This window comes from Anas platyrhynchos, chromosome 2 (assembly GCF_047663525.1).
Source record: "Anas platyrhynchos isolate ZD024472 breed Pekin duck chromosome 2, IASCAAS_PekinDuck_T2T, whole genome shotgun sequence".
NCBI classification, from domain to species: Eukaryota; Metazoa; Chordata; class Aves; order Anseriformes; family Anatidae; genus Anas; species Anas platyrhynchos.
In genome coordinates, this window is record NC_092588.1 from 96683091 (window position 1) to 96699047 (window position 15957).

The window sequence follows — 15957 nt, forward strand, 5'->3', positions numbered from 1 at the left end:
TTTTGCGGCATTCATGGGCTTGATGCAAGAGTGAAAACACTGGAATGATTTGCATGCAAGTGTCTTCTGTAATGGAGAAACTGAGCACATTTTCTTACTCTGTGGACCGGAGTTTGATTATTGTCACTTGGATCTTTTTTGGAGCCTGAATCCAGCTATGCAATTTTTGTCATATGTTTTTTATGATTCCTTCTAGGTGTGCTCATGTCTATGAGTCATCATATTTAATTTCCTTTAACCTGCAATTTGAAATGTTTCTTGAATATTTTAAATATTTCATTCTCTTCGGCTTCTGATGCAGTATCTTCAAGCCAGGACTGGTGCAGGACAGCAACGCTGTGTAGGAATGGGAAAGCGTCTGGGTTGGTCCTGGAATTGCACTGCTTCTGTGTCACTGCTTCATGGATAGGGAGGCAACATTTCTCTTTCTGTGTGTGTTTCTTTTTGTTTATTTGTTTTGCTTTCCTGTCAGCTCATTTCTCCTGTCATTTAGCTGGGGGAAAGGCTAAAGTTTATGAAAACTTTCCTGAATTCAGCCTGGTGTGTACTGTAAATGTTGGATGTGGCGTATAATACTTCAGCTCATGGATTCTTCAAACTGATTATTTTCCATTTTAATTCCTACTTTAGATTGTCCTGGAGAACAGTAGTCGAGAAGACAAGCATGAGTGCCCATTTGGCCGAAGTAGCATTGAGCTGACAAAGATGCTGTGCGAAATACTGAAAGTAGGAGAGCTGCGTAAGTTGGCCTGTTTGTTTGACATCTAAGAAACATGGAGTGAGCTCAGTGATACCTGAAGTTTATTTCAGTGCAAGCATTTTGTTCTGTGAATCATTTCTCGTTATGGTTACGTATTGAATACCGGCACTCCGAATGACTCTGCCTGCTTTTCTGTCTCTCATACTAATTTGCTGGCACTCCGTGAATGAGGGTGGACTAGAGGAAATGGGCAGCTGATTTTATGAATTTCTTCTGTGTGAAGCAGGGCTGTTGCATCATTTCCAGAGGGGTATGCTCATGTCCCACCGGGTGACTTAGTTATCCTCTGTGCAGACTTCTTTCTCTTACTGTTTCATGGGCTTGTCTTTAGGTTATTTTTTTGAGTAGTACAATCATTTGTTGTGGGATTGCTCATCAAAATGGACACATCCTGTTTCCTCTTATATATGTAAAGCTCTACCTAAACACCAGATATTATATGTATCATTTACTCTAACACTGTGATACAAAATACTGTATTTTAATACAGAGTAAACAAGCATTCTGTAAAGCTGTCTTTGTCTTCGATTGCAGCCCCCTGCCAAATTGTTAGATACTATCAAACAGAAGAGCGTTTCTGTATCTTCGTTAGTGTAGAGAGATGGTGTTTATCAATATATGTAAACTTAAGTTATCCATCAATAATGTTTTGGGTCCTGCTGCAGTCTGGCAAACACTACCACAAGTTTCATTTTCATGCTGCATGAGCAGGGGGCACAACAGAGATGCTTGTTTTCCTTCAAGATTTTTTTCCCCCTAATAAATGCTTTTCTTTTACCTTTACGCTTAAGTCCACAAAATATAATGAGGAGAGCAATTCAGGAAGCAGCAAACAAGCATATAGATATCATTGGTTCTTGTTTCTAACAGCTCTTCAATAGACGTCAAAAGCACTGTTTTAAGTGTATGATTTGACGGTTAATACATCCAGGATTTTTAAATGTGGTGTCTTGAGAGAATTTATTGACCGAGGGGAAAAAACTCTTTGTGCTATAGGACGGGCTAAAACCCGTGCATTGCTTACAGCTTCCAAATCAATACTCAGTATTTGACAGACCCAGACAAATGATATGATGCTTACTTTTGAGTACCATACCAAGTATACCAGTTATTAAGGATTGCACTCACTATGTCTATAAATGAACAGCTTAGCACAACTATTCTAGATGTCTTCAAAAGCAAAAATACGTTGTGTAAGGTGCAGACTGCAGCAGATCCATCTCCCTCAAAATTACTTTATTGCTGCAGTTGAGGTGTTTAAAACCAAATTATCCATGATAGGTCTGTCTGATGGTTTTGTGTTTTTTTTTGTACTAGTAAATGTAGGAGGGACATACCTTGCCAAAGCTGTAAGGCTATTTGGATTAAGTGCTAAAGATTAATTTTGTTTTACTTCTGTAAATACACAGAAAAATACCTGAAATACTGCTTCGTGTGTGATGTCTTTTGTAGATGTCCCATCCCTCCATGGGATTTGCAGTGCATTTTGCTACTAAGAAAGATGATTGATCTAGGAGTGAGCCAGATGTCTCAGACTTCTTCCTTGCCTGTGTCATGAGAAGTCATTCAGTAAATAAATCTTTTTGCCACAGACACATTTGTCCACTTGCGGGGGCTATTAGAATGTTTGCCATGTTTGGTACTGTTTATTCTGATTGCTTCTAACTTCTGGAGATAAAAGCTTTCATGTTTTAAAATTTTCATTATCTGGCCTTTTCAAGTAGGTAATGTGAATTAAAAAAAAAGAGGACTTGGTATGGCAGCTTTGTTATCGTATAAAAAAAATATGAAAGGAAAGTTATTTTTGCTATCTTATTCATTTTAGAAAGAAAACTTTGTCATCACTCGTTTAGAGTATCTCTACACTTTGGAAGCGAGGGGGTAGTAAGAAAACTAAAAATTTCCCCAAGAATAGCTCTGGTTGAGGGAAATTACCTTTTAATGTTTAAATATCTTTTCCTTTGGTGGTGTTAGAGTTGCTTGTCAGTGGATGGTGGGTGTGCTTGTTCACAGCAGGCTTCCATGGTGCTCTGTCATAGACATGTGAAGTAGTACAGACAGGTTTGATGCCGCGAAATGCACTGGTGCTTCTGTTGATAGAGACCAGATGTAGCACTCTTGACTTCTTTGAAGTCACACTAATCTGCAACCACTGAGCATCTGGCTCTGGACGCAGCAATAAGATTGCATCATAGCCTTATATTCACAGGGGACAGAGCTAAGGTTACCTCTGTTTCATCTTGACAATTTACCTTTTCACCAGTATGATTCCTTAATGGTTTTGTTTATATGGAACTCTAATTGTCCCTTACAAAGGCTGTAATAAAATACGCATTTACAATAACATACAGAGAACAGATTTATTGAAAATTGCTGTCACAGATGTGCATCTTAAGTGACCTGTGATCAGTACTATATTTTGTTGAGAAGTGCAAACTAGAACTGACATCTTAGGCAAATATACATTCAGGTTTATTCTTCACTTGTAAATAAATACTGTATTGCTGAATAGGATTGGACATATTAAAAATCAGTAGCTACAGTCTCGGGCAAAAGTGTCCCTGGTAGTTTGTATGTGTTATGTTTCAAAATATGCATTTAGGCTGCTAGTGTTTCTATAGAAATTCATAACTAGTCATTATTGCACAGGAACACAGAACTTTTTTTCTAATAGTTTCTGAAGTGTATAATTTAAAAGCCACGATAAATTACCTTTTATTCATGAAATATTCAGCAGTAGAAAATTTCCTGAAGTGCAGAGTAGATAAATGCTACTAGACTGTCCATTATTTATGAAGAGTATTTTAATGCCGATTATACCGCCCTTGTTCCATTGTATTGAATACCTTCAGGCAAGAGGAAGGCATTTTACCATTTCTTTTTGGTCCTTTCAAGCACTGCATTCATTCCAGAAAAAGACTCAGAAGAAAATGTGAAAGGTTTGCCACTCCTCCAGATTTTGCGTTTCTCCAAATCAAAGCACCATACTTCTTCACTCTTTGACTTTGGTTCCCAAATGTTCATAACTCAGAAATTCATTTCTTCTTCAGCAATGCACTTAAGCACACATTTAATCTTGTGCAAGAAAAGAAAGCTTAAGTGTAAGCTGTGAGCTGAGAATATGTTAACTGCTTTATAGAGGTTGACCTGTGAATCAGAAGAACCAACAACTTGGGAGGAATGTTGGTGTAGTGTTTAAGTAACATGGAATTTATTGATACATATGTAAGTCAGTGAAATCTCTGAATCTGGGAAGAGTGGAATATTTGGCTTAAATCTTTTAATCTTACGTAACTGTTGCTGTTAGAAAGGCATTGAAGAGAATGGCTTTACTGACTAGTTGCCAAGACACTCACCTTGGCAAATGCTTTGATAATTCTCCTTTCTCCACTAATAGTTTCCTTTGTACATCTTGGATAGCAAGCTGATTTGCGTCTTGTCCTCTGTGTCTTAGAGCTGACATCAGCCAGTAACATTCTCACCCCAGCGATCACACTCGTTCCCCTCCTGCAGCGCTTTGATGCTCGGCAATACTGGTGCATGGGCAAATTCACAAAGAGCAGATAAAATAAGGCCTTCCATATTTCATTCTTAGTAGCTATGAAAATTAAGGTAACCTCCATCTTCCCTCTTCTTTCTGCAGGTTTTGGTATGTGACATAAGTGCTTAGACGAATGCCTCCTAAACAGTCTGCTGGCATTGCAGGGAGACAGTAACACTGCAGATAAATAAAAATAATAATAATAAAAAAAGAAATACCAGCTTGTAGTCGATGGATGAAGAGTAGATTAGTGATGTGTGCAGACGGACAGCTTTCCTCAGTGCTGCCACTGTTACAGTCTGAATATGTTTATATGCCAATATCATTGCATGCCTGAAGCTATTCTATATATAAGGCATGTCAGACCTTGAGTATTTTTAGTGTATTTTTGAGCAGGACACAGATGTTGAACTGAAAATGTTCCCATGTGATTTTTTTGATGGGTGGTGTTTAGGGGCTTTAGCAAAAATCAGCACTCAAGCTTTGTGACAGACCGCAGGGATATATGCCACATGTCAGAGAATATTTGTCCTAAAGCTTTTATCAGATAACTTCTTCGCTGGGTTTTCATGCTTTCTTATTGTGGAGAATTTAATTGTCATGGGCTTCTGTTAGACTTGATCCATTTATAGGATTTTTTTTCCTCAAAGGAGAAGATGTAAATGTCAACACGTTATAATGCCCTTGATGCTGTTCATACATGTTCTTGGTATGGATTACTCATTGCAATTATTGCCCACGTTGCAGAATTGAATTGGTTCAGAAATTCTTACGTTATTGTCCCTTAGATCATGCTGGGTACTTAATAGGTATATAGTGCTGTGCCTGCCGAGATGAAGGTAATCAAATCTCATGCTTCAAGGAGTAAGCTGATTGCTGCAAGGGTCAGGAAGCACTTTTTCATCTTTGCACAATCCACAATGTACATTGTAGGATTTTTCTGTTGATCTTTCCCTGAAACCATACTGGTCACTGCAGGGTCAGCATTCTAGACTTGAGGATTCATGTGGTTCGATTTTTTCGTTGACAGCAAATCCAATGTTTTTATAGTTGAATGTCATATATAATTTTTTTCCCCTTGCTTGAAAGGTAATTGCCTTGAAAGGTAATTTTTACCTTCTCCTTCTTTTCTTAAATTTAAATAGAATAAACCCCCTGAAATAGTAAATAAAATTAGATATTTTTAGTGTTCTGAGGTTTCTTCTTGCAATTTCATCTTCTGGAGACTGAAGCACTTTAGGAGTCAGGAAATGTATGTTATGAAACTGAACCACTTTTCTTACCAAGGAGGTTTTAGTAAAAGGTAGCAAATTTTCTTTTTCATCCTGAACTTTTGATCCTATCTTTAGAACATAATGTAATAGTTATAAAGAAATCATAACCTCCTTTGTCTTAGCTTTTCAGTGCATTCATTCTCATATATCCACCTCTTTATTCTCTTGCTCAAACCATCACCACATCAGATAACACCCAGTCAGAGCAAAAATTCATCAGATCTCAAGTGAAGGTCACAAGATAAACACCATTCAGCTAACTCTGAAAACAATGAGTAGCAGTGAAGGGGGAGGTGGGGAGGGAAAACCTAAAATCCATATTGATCTTGAGTTTTAAGGGCTACTTTGGAAGCATTACTAGCAAATTAGCCATTCCTTACTTTAGGGGTATTAAATATGCTTGTCCTTCTTAATGCAAAGCCAGTAACTTGTGGAGTCATCTGAATTGTACTTTTGTACAACAGCAGAACATCAGTCTTTGTCAAACAGTCCTTGTCCTGTTGGCACAGTCCCTCTGGAAAGAGAATGAAACTCCCTTTCCCTAGGGAGATGCTCTTTTATTTTTTTACTTGCTCTAAAAAATCTTAATCTCTGCACGCTTATGGTAAACTGTGATGTTCTTGCAAAGCATCCAGTGTAATCTTTGAGAACATGAGCAGCTGCAGGCACTTTTTGAGCAAGATGATTTGGTTTTACCTCTGTCCTGAGGGATAGTGAGACAGATGTTGGAACATTGCTTTCTACATGTGGTACTGTTAGCTTCAAAGTCAATACAAAGTTGGCTGCTGGGTCAGTCAGCTAGCCACCCTAATCATGTTTTTCCTATTGTCTATAGCCATATGTCTGCTTTTATAAGTCTTTGATCTCTTTGGAGCAGGTTTTATAACTTGTTTCATATGTACAAAGTGCTTAATCTTACAGTGTCCTGAATACAGGATTCCTTATTTCCTTTAAAATTACATTTACCTAATTTTCAATAATATTATTCATACGATAAGCATGAAATGTGGGAAAAAAACCTGGACACTTAAGGGCAAGAAAGATGCATGGATGGAAAAGATTTTCTAGAAATCAATTTATTTTTCCAAAGACAACAAAGAGGTAATATGATTATGTGTGAAGAACTCTCTTATCTGGTAATGAAAGGGACAGGAAGAATTAAGATTTAGAAGTTAAGGCCTGATAAAATCAAATTGGGAATAAGGTGTAGACCTTAGCTGCTGAGGATACTAAACTAGGGAACTAGCAGAACAAAGGTGAAGAATGATGGGGAGAAAGAAAAATCTTGGAGTTGATTTCCTGTAATTAGTGGAAGCTATGGCTTTAGCTAGCTTGATATCATGGTAGAATAAAAGCAGTAATTTCTCTTAATGTGGTCACTGGAACCAAATTCTATTATTTATTTATTTTTTTAAGCTATATGGATGATGTAGTAACATTTAAGTCTAGGCTTGTGTGTGAAAGCAAACCAGGCGATGTGGATACACTGGATTATTGCCTTAGAAAAAACTGGGGATTAAATAAAATCTTCAAAATGTGTCCCATTTTGAAAACTCTGCATCTCTTCCTGGCATTGGGGAACTGTTCAGGCTTTTAAAGTTTCCCTCTGCCTGCAGGTTTGCAAGTTCCTTCAGACAGCTTAGGTATAGCCAAATATTTTTTGCTTTCCTGGAACAATTTGTGGACATTTTGAGGGTTGGTCTTTGTTCAGTGACAGGTTAATGCTGAGCAGATTGTACCTAAGAGAAAAATAATCTTGGAATCAATTCTGGGCCTCCTTATTTCACTTTTGTTATTATTTTATAAATACAGATTTGTTAAAAATAGCCAAAGTCTTCTAGATTTCACAACAAGTTGTGCTTAAAATTTGCAGTAACCTCTCATGGTTTCATAGCTCTTCTATGCAGTAGGCTGAAAATTTTGCAATTGCTATGTTTAAAAGAGGCATATAGTTGCTAAATGAATTGTACATAAAATCAAATAAGTTGTAAAAGCTCAGTGTTGCTTTAATATCGACTTTCAGTGTATCTATCTTGTTGCTTTGTATGTTTCAAAAATGTTTGGGCAACGCTAAAGGATATTCAGGATGGAAGCAGAAAGCTTTACAGGTGAAAAAAGAGGGACTAGAGGTTTTGCTGTGTGAAAAAAGATGGAATGATTTGGGAGTTTGAGGACAAATCATTAGCCGGTTGTCTGCTAAAATGAGAACCAGCGTTTACTGTTCAGTAGCCGTTGTTCCTGAGACAAGGCTGTACTAGCAAAGGATAGAAAAGTGTGCAGTGTTCTGGCAAACAGATGAGGTTTCGCAAGTAACATTGCTTTTCTTGAGCAAGTGAATATCCTTGTAACAACCTCTTGCTGAACTGGCTCTGAGGTTGTGGATATACTAAGTGTCCCAGGTGGTCCAACACATGGAGCTTCATGGATGTTTGCATGGCACTGGAGGCACTTTTGGATTGCTATTGACTGGGTAGTCGAGTCCTCTGTCAGAAAGCTTTATTCTCTTAGGCTTTTTACCTTTGTTTCGTAATTTGTCTTTTTTTTTTTTTTTAAACTTTTTCTGACTCACAGTAAATACCTTTTTAAAAATCTGCATGTGTGAGGGGAGCTTTAGAGCTTTAAAGTTATTTAAAATTCAGATTGTCAGGCTTCCAAGGAATGAGATCAGACACAATGTCCTGATGTAGTACTAACCAAGGGTAAGGCAGGCACAGAACAGTAGAGTTATGTTTCTTTGAAGCTTTTCTCTGGTTAGCACATCCTGCTTCTCCTACTGCATGCTGTGTGTTGTAAACATGCTGTTTGTGTTTGCTCAGGAAGACATGATGGTTCCTTCCATTGCTTGGACTGAACAGATAATAAGGATGTTCTTGTTGGGGGGGACGACAAAGCAGAGAATAATACTCTTTTCATATAATCGCATTTATTTTTTTTGTCAATCAAATGATTGTACCACCTGATACTTTGGCAACCTACTTTTTATACTGACTGATCATATACCCAGTTAAAATGGGGGAACCTTTTTAAGGAGGGGTCATTGTTGATTCCTGATGAATTAAAAAGGGCATATCCTTGACGTATTTCTTTGTAAGAGTTTTTTTTTTTTTTTTCTCAGGGAGTTGATCAAAACAGCAAACAAAACAGTAGTGAAAGTCTAGATCTTAATATATTTTCTTTATCTGTCATTCACTAGCAGTACTTTAATATAAAACATCTAACTGCTTATGTACTTTGTTTTAAGTTTTTACTGTTTATGCTCTGTGTGTGCAAGTAAAAGTAACAGTAAAGGTGAGTAACCTGAAGGATTGGATCCACACTCTGAAGGTGATGTGGATATTTAACGTTGAGTTACTAACGTTGCCTACGTGTTGAAATACCATCTGTCACTTTCATTTCCATTGAAATTCTTGCTAATGAAAAGTTTAAGAAAATTAGCTTCTAACAACTAAATTTCACTTGCCCTTCATGAAGAAATATAAATTAGCTGGAACTGTGATGGGAGAAAGCTGTAGACCCTCAGGCCTTTTACAGACCACAGAGATGTTCGTGTTTCAGCATGAGCTTTTAATTGTGCAGCAGTCTGCAGGATTACATTTTGCTCTGTTTCATGATTCAAAGAGTGAGTAAACCACCCTTGAAATGGTCTCTTTAGCTGTACTTATTTACTTGGCATTTGGCATTCTCAATACCTGGGTTAGCAGAAACTTTGCAGCAGGTGTTTAAATGTGATGAATGCATTTTCAGGGCATGTCTTTATGTATGACAAGGAAGTGAATTGCTTGGTTTGTAAAATGTCTGAACAATTTAAGCTGAAGTTTTGTCATGGCCACCTTGTGTGAATCAAAAAATAATTTCAGTGTAATTCTTAAGTAAAAGTTTTAATGCCTCTTATTAAGGGAGGGTAAGGACAATTCCGAATTTTGGGAAAGAATTCCAAATAACCTGGAGAGTTGACTTATGATACTAAAACAAATGTAAACATGATTTTGTGTCATGGGGTGGAGCCAGGGGGCAAATCCTGGCTCCTAGACAAGTTTTCATCAGGATCTCACCTCTCCCCATCAGCAAGGTAAGAAATATCAGGGCTGGTGGAGCCAGGCCTGGGTCTCAGCCTACCCTCTTGTGAGAGCCTGGGGCTGGCCACATGCTCTCCTCCCCAGTACCTTCCTTGCCCTGGTTGCATAGAGCTGCTCACAGGGCCTGCAGGGCACTTTTCCAGCATGCTGCTGGCTCCTTAGGGATGAGAGAGCAGTGCCAGGGTGGCATCTCCTGAAAGAGAAACCTTGTGACCCTCCAAACAGGACCTTTGCTGCCGGTGCCAGGCCCAGGGAAGGGACGCTGGCAGGCTGGGAGCAGAACTGGCTTCTGGTGCTGCTGGCCAGGGAGATGGGGATGGAAGAGTCCCCAGAGCGGTTTGGTCTTCACAACTGCTAAGATGGGGTTTCATTTCCTTAGTTAATTACAACCCAAGTATTCACATTCATCACATGTCCCTGTTCTCCACAGACTTAAAACCATTTGTTTTACAGCTAGCATAGCTAGAACTTCTATTTCATTATTTTGTGATAGTTTTGACAGAGGATGGCCCTAGTTCTTCTCAAGGGCATCTAATTCTTCTCATACTTATCGGTATGTCTGTCCGTACTCTCAGGACAGTCCCTCAGATGAAGCAGTCTCCCATAACTCCTTCTCACCATCTCTTGGGCAAAGTAGAGCTGTACTCTTCATATGCACAAGTTGTGTGACTCTGTATGCTGATAAATCATTAAGGGAATTGTAATTATATGCTGCCTACTCGAGGAGCCTGTCACAGTAGGCAATTTATTAATAGGGAGGTGTGCATGCATACACCCATACAGACTCCCAGTCTTTGTCTTTGAAATCAGGTTGTTGTATGAATTTAGGCTCCCATAATACTTTGTTTCGTGTACTAGGGATATCAGAACAAAATGAAACTCTTTGTGGGAAGTTATTAGATATGTGAATGATTTTTTGATGGAGGAGTTGTTACGTGCCCCTGCGCTCCTTTGGCATGGAGAGTTGTGACTTTGTTCTGGATCTTTGCAAGTTGTTATTGAAGGAAAAAATTGTGGCTCAAGTTAGAGATGTTGTTGTTGTTGTTCTTTTGCCCTCAGTCTCATTTATTACTGATGTATGTAAACAGGCTTTATCCTTCTTGCAGCTTCAAATGCTGTCTTAACAAACTTCTGGCCTCTAGCACAACTAGGTCTTAACTCTTTCACGGCCAAGCTTGCTTTTCCTGGTCCTTTCTATTTTTTATGCACACAGCTTGCTAATATGCTTGCTAATAATGCCCCAAAGTGGCTGGTGGGCTCTTTTTTTCTTTCCTAATTATCACTACAGAGTATCAATTTAATTATTCTATTGAGTATCCAAGGAAAGACCCATCACGCTCTCTTCACATCAAAGAGACACTTGATGACAGACACTTAAAAACAAAACAAAACAACAACAAAAAACACAGCACGATTATAGCCAATATTATGATGCTTTATGAAACGGCTGATAAGGAGCTAAGGAAAAGCATTGGACTCTTTGTTCATCTGAAGTAGGTTATCAAGACTCAAAATACGATTGCTTGTGTACTTATAACTATGAAAGCTTATTGGCACGATGTTGACTTTCTTAAACTTCTTGCAATAAGTCCTGTGGTTAGTGAGTCCTTTCTTTGGTTGCTCTTTGACTGGGTGCTTTTCATTTGAAGTTTTAAGCCTCAGCACAGAATATAGCTGATACTTGAGCAGTAAAATTAAAAAGCAAAACCTCTAATATCTTGATCTTTGTGTCCCTGCAAGCACTCAGTGAGAATTAAGTGTCAAATTTACCAAATCAGAAAGCAAAATGATCACCTTATAACCATACGTTTCAAGTGTCCATCTTTTAATAGTGAGAATATTTTGTCATTTTTGTTTTCAGCTGCCCATGGTTTTTAGTGTATGGTGTAGAATACAACTTATTATTACCAACCTACGTTGGTAATAGGCCATCACGAGTTGTACCAAATAGGAGGTGAATGCAAAAGAATTCAATGCAGGTTACTTTCCAGGTGGGGCAGAGTTCACAGGACAGAAGGCTCTCATTTTCCGAGTTGTAAGCCACACAGCATCTCAGTGAATAACTCAGTTGCTATTAATCTGTTTTTGTTGTTGTTGTTTTGTTGTTTATTTTTTGGTTGGTTGGTTGGATTTATTTTTGTTTTTTAAAGAGTAGATGGTACTTTTGACTTCAAAGAGATTTCAAGGTGTACACCTATGTAGGAAAAGTTACCAAAAGGCTTAAATGGGAGAAAGATTGGCTTGGCCATAGCAAAGGAATGCTAATGCTAAATTAGTGTTGTGTAAAGCAGAGCATATTATCAAAACAGATGAAACCATTTTGGAGGAGGAAAAAAATCAGAGCCAGTAACATTGAATAGAAATTGTAAAGGAATGAATGGTTTTCCACAGAAAAAAAAGTTTGAGTGTAGCTATCCAGGCCCTAAGTAAATAAATCAGAAAATTCTAAAGATGATTTAGTCCTCAGCTTTTTACTTCTATTGCCTGTTTCTCTCCAAGACTTAGTTTCTCAGATAATGTTTTATGACGAGCTTGTGATCAACTTGGAGTAATTCCCATAGGGACCAGCTGAAGGTGCCGTGTGATCTCATTATCCTGGTACCGGCTGATGGTGATATTGTTTGCCTAATTTAATGCTGTACAGTCTGATGTTCTTGTAGTCTGGAAAGTTCGCTGTCTTTTCATATAATAATCCATGATCAGGTTTGTCATAAGCCTATCATCTGAAAGGGCTGTAGGGTCACAAGTCTACAATAATATTTTGTTGATGTGCTATTTTTAAAGGCATTGAAAATCTTGAGCATTCTTTGTGAGGTGGTATTGTGTTTTACGGACAGATAGTTGGTGAATCATCTTCATTTCCTTCAGCTTTCAACAGCAGAGCCATCAGCTGCCCCTTCATTTCCTTCCCCTCAGGTATTGTGAAGGGTAATTTTAATACTTATTTCCCTGCATTTGAAACTCAGACATTTTGATTTTTGTGAACACCTAGCATAGCTGCAGGAATTGCAGTGCAGTTGGTCTAGAACTCAACCTGTTGTATTCTCTGGCTGTACTTTGTGTAATGCTGATGCGCTATTTATTTTTTTTCTCTGTTTTTAAATAGCACACCATCATGTTTTAGGAATGTTTGAGTTGCATTTTCAATCTTTACCCTAATATTTGCATATTAATAAGCCATTGAAAAACATTATGTAAGTTTTATATCATGGTGAATATATTATCAAATCAAATGGCCTTTAAGGGTAATTATAGAAAGCTACTAACAGCTAGGGAGATTAAACTTGACTTTGTTTAACTTTTCTCTTTTCCTGTACAGTGAAGTATCAAAGTCTTGGAACTGATGTAAGCATTTCAGTAATGTCAGAAAAATGTTGGAGAGGAGGTATATCTCACTGATTTTTTTTCTTTCTTTTTTTCCACCAATATGTTTTTTTTTCTGTGAAGTTACAGTTGGATATTTCAATTTATTATTTTGTTTGTTCAAGTTGAGGACATAGAGCTATTCCAGGCTCTGCATCTGCAACCTAAAAAATAAATTTATATGTAAAAGGTATTCTCTTACCAGGCAATTGAGAGCAAAGGGAAGAGGCAGACAGATCTAAAAATCACATGATCTCTGTTGTTTGGCCCTTTTTAGACATGTTTTTTGAGATACTGTTCATGTGTTGGAATTTAGAAATATACAGTAGATATGCCAGTCTCACATGTTCTCTTGATCACAGTAGATTAGATGGAGTTTCAAGGTGATACCAAATATGGTGTGACATGAGAAAAACTGTTTTTTGGAACTTCTGACAGGTCTGGAACTTTGGATGCTTGGACTAGGTGATTGTAGAGGTCTTTTCAAACCTTAATGATTCTGTAATTCTGTTCTGTGGTTCTGGATTAGGCATAGGGAGCACGAGGATGGAGATGTTCAGCTGAAATTTTTGGACACGATCATAGAATGGCCTGGGTTGAAAAGGACCTTAAAGATGATCTAGTTTCAACTCCCCTGCTCTGGGCAGAGTTGCCAACCACTAGAGCAGGCTGCCCAGAGTCACATCAAGCCTGGCCTTGAATGGCTTCATGGATGGGGCATCCACAACCTGTCTGGGCAACCTGTTCCACTGCCTTAAAGAGATAAGGTTTAAGATCTCATTGAATTTATACCTCTTAGACTTGCCAGTTAGCTGCATTAGAAACATCGTCTTGTATTACTTAGCTTTGGAGAAGCTGTGCTGACCCTCAGACAAATTTACGCATCATCTCAGCACACTGGAATAGCTATTTCTGTCTCTGCTCACTGATAATGAACAAATAACCAACCATTTCCATCATCAGCAGTTTCTTTCCTCCTCTTTTCCACCCCCAGATTCCAGGGGTGGGTGGTGACAGCTTGAAGTGATCAGATATATTTTCAGATACCTATTCATTTTGAAATCAAAAAAAAAAAAAAGTGTTTCTCCTTGTCACTGCTGAATTATGAATTTTTAAATGTTTTTACAGATGCTTTGGTAAAGCTGGCACATTTATGTTGAACATAACTGGGCAAATTCGGGGAGAGGACCCATTATTCACTCCTGTTTAAAACTACCTCTGCAGTGTATGTGTTCCTTTTGTTTTCCCATTCAATGAACTTCTGCGAAATCCAATATTACTGTACAAGTATTAATGGAAAGCAGATCTTCACATGCATGGACAGTCGCACCACAAGTGGTGTGTTTTATTGGAGATTGGATTTTACTTAATACAGCAGGGTACTGAATTCCCAAAATGCCCTGCCAGAGCATTGGCATAGAGGCCATTATAAAGGATGGATAAAAGATTTGATGTTGCTTTCAGGAATAGGTTATACTCAGCACACATGTATATACAAAATGTGGCATTGCATAATGGCTAATTTACTCGGATATTAATTCTCTCTCCCCTAAATAAAAATTCTAAGTTGCAGTAATCCTTCACATGAACTCTTCCTGACTTGTAAAATTTATGTTTATCCATTCACAAAAGAGAAGTACTACCATATGATTTGCATAAGCAGTTGAATTACAGTATATATGTTGTGTGAGAAGTATTTATGATCCTGCCATGGTAAGGCAAAACCTATGTATTATTTTTGAAAAAACAAGATACAAGAAAATCTAGACAAAAGTAAAGTGAATCTCCTTCCTCATGGGAAAGGGGAAAAAAATATTAAAGGCTGGGTTGACCTAGATTTGTGTACAAAGCAAAATTGAAGTATTTTGAGGTATACAGCTAAATTTCTCCTGTACTGTTTTCATATGGGCACAGTTATGTGAGTATTGTTATGGTATTTTCCTACTTCAGCTCATTCTCACTAAGGTAAGCAACCCCAGTGCAGGAAGCCTTTACGCTGGTATAACAAGTTCAGAATTGTACTGGGTTGTACTAGGTCTAAGAGTCCGTTTCCACCTTCTTTGTGTCTAAATGCTCTTACCTTCTCCCCCAGCAAACACAGCTTTGTACAGATGTGTTTATAGTATTACAATTTTTTCTGATTAATGAAAAGTTTGTACTTCAACAGCTTCCAAATTCGCTGTTGATAGTGCTTCACAGCTATCACAGCTATGTAAAGATTTGTTGTCCTGCATGCTCTTCCAGTATCAGTTTCACAGGAAAAAAAAAAAAACAACTTTTTTTTAGCCTGACAAAAGCTAGGTAGTTAATCTACATTTCTTCTAACAGAATTAAAACTCAAGTAAAAATGACATTCTGTGCAGTGAGATTTAATGTTGATGCCATCTGAGAAAAGGTATATTCCCAATACATTTTTGGGATTTCTCATTGTACTTTTATCATTGTACGGAGCTGAGACATGTTCCAACTCCTTTCCTATCTTTTTGTATGTATAGCTTCTCTATGCCACCCTCAGTTTCTGATGCACAGAATGATGCCTCTTGGGAGCAATTAATGATTATATTTCTGTCAGGAAGCCCAAAATGCAGTGGACAGCAGAAGAAGAGGCCTGAACTGTGCCCTACAGATGTTTTCAGAGAACCCAGTGACTTACCACATCTAGTATATCTATGTCTTTCAAAAATAATAATTTATAATAATAATAAAAGTTCTTCCCTGGTACAGTTACATTAGGAAAAAAATGCATGTAGAGTAAGCCTTCTTTATTTCCTTTTTATCAAACATTCATTTGGAAGGGTATGCTTCTGTAAACCATCTCATTAGTGGCAGCCCATCTGCTCACATTTCTTCCGAGATAGCCTTACTCTTTTGCACGTGTGCATATACATGTACACAACACAAAGGTTTCCAGTTCTAGTCAGTGTTGATTCCCGCTGGACTTCA

At 37.9% G+C, this 15957-nt stretch overlaps 1 protein-coding gene across 14 annotated transcripts in view; it reads left to right on the forward strand.

Annotated features, from left to right (window-relative positions):
- Positions 1-15957, forward strand: part of ELMO1 (engulfment and cell motility 1) — a 310601-nt gene that overhangs the window by 154999 nt on the left and 139645 nt on the right. For all 14 annotated transcript variants that reach the window (XM_027451441.3, XM_027451440.3, XM_027451439.3 and 11 more), the window contains one exon: positions 631-739. In XM_027451441.3, the coding sequence (XP_027307242.1) occupies positions 631-739 (109 nt within the window). The remainder of the gene's footprint in view (positions 1-630; positions 740-15957) is intronic.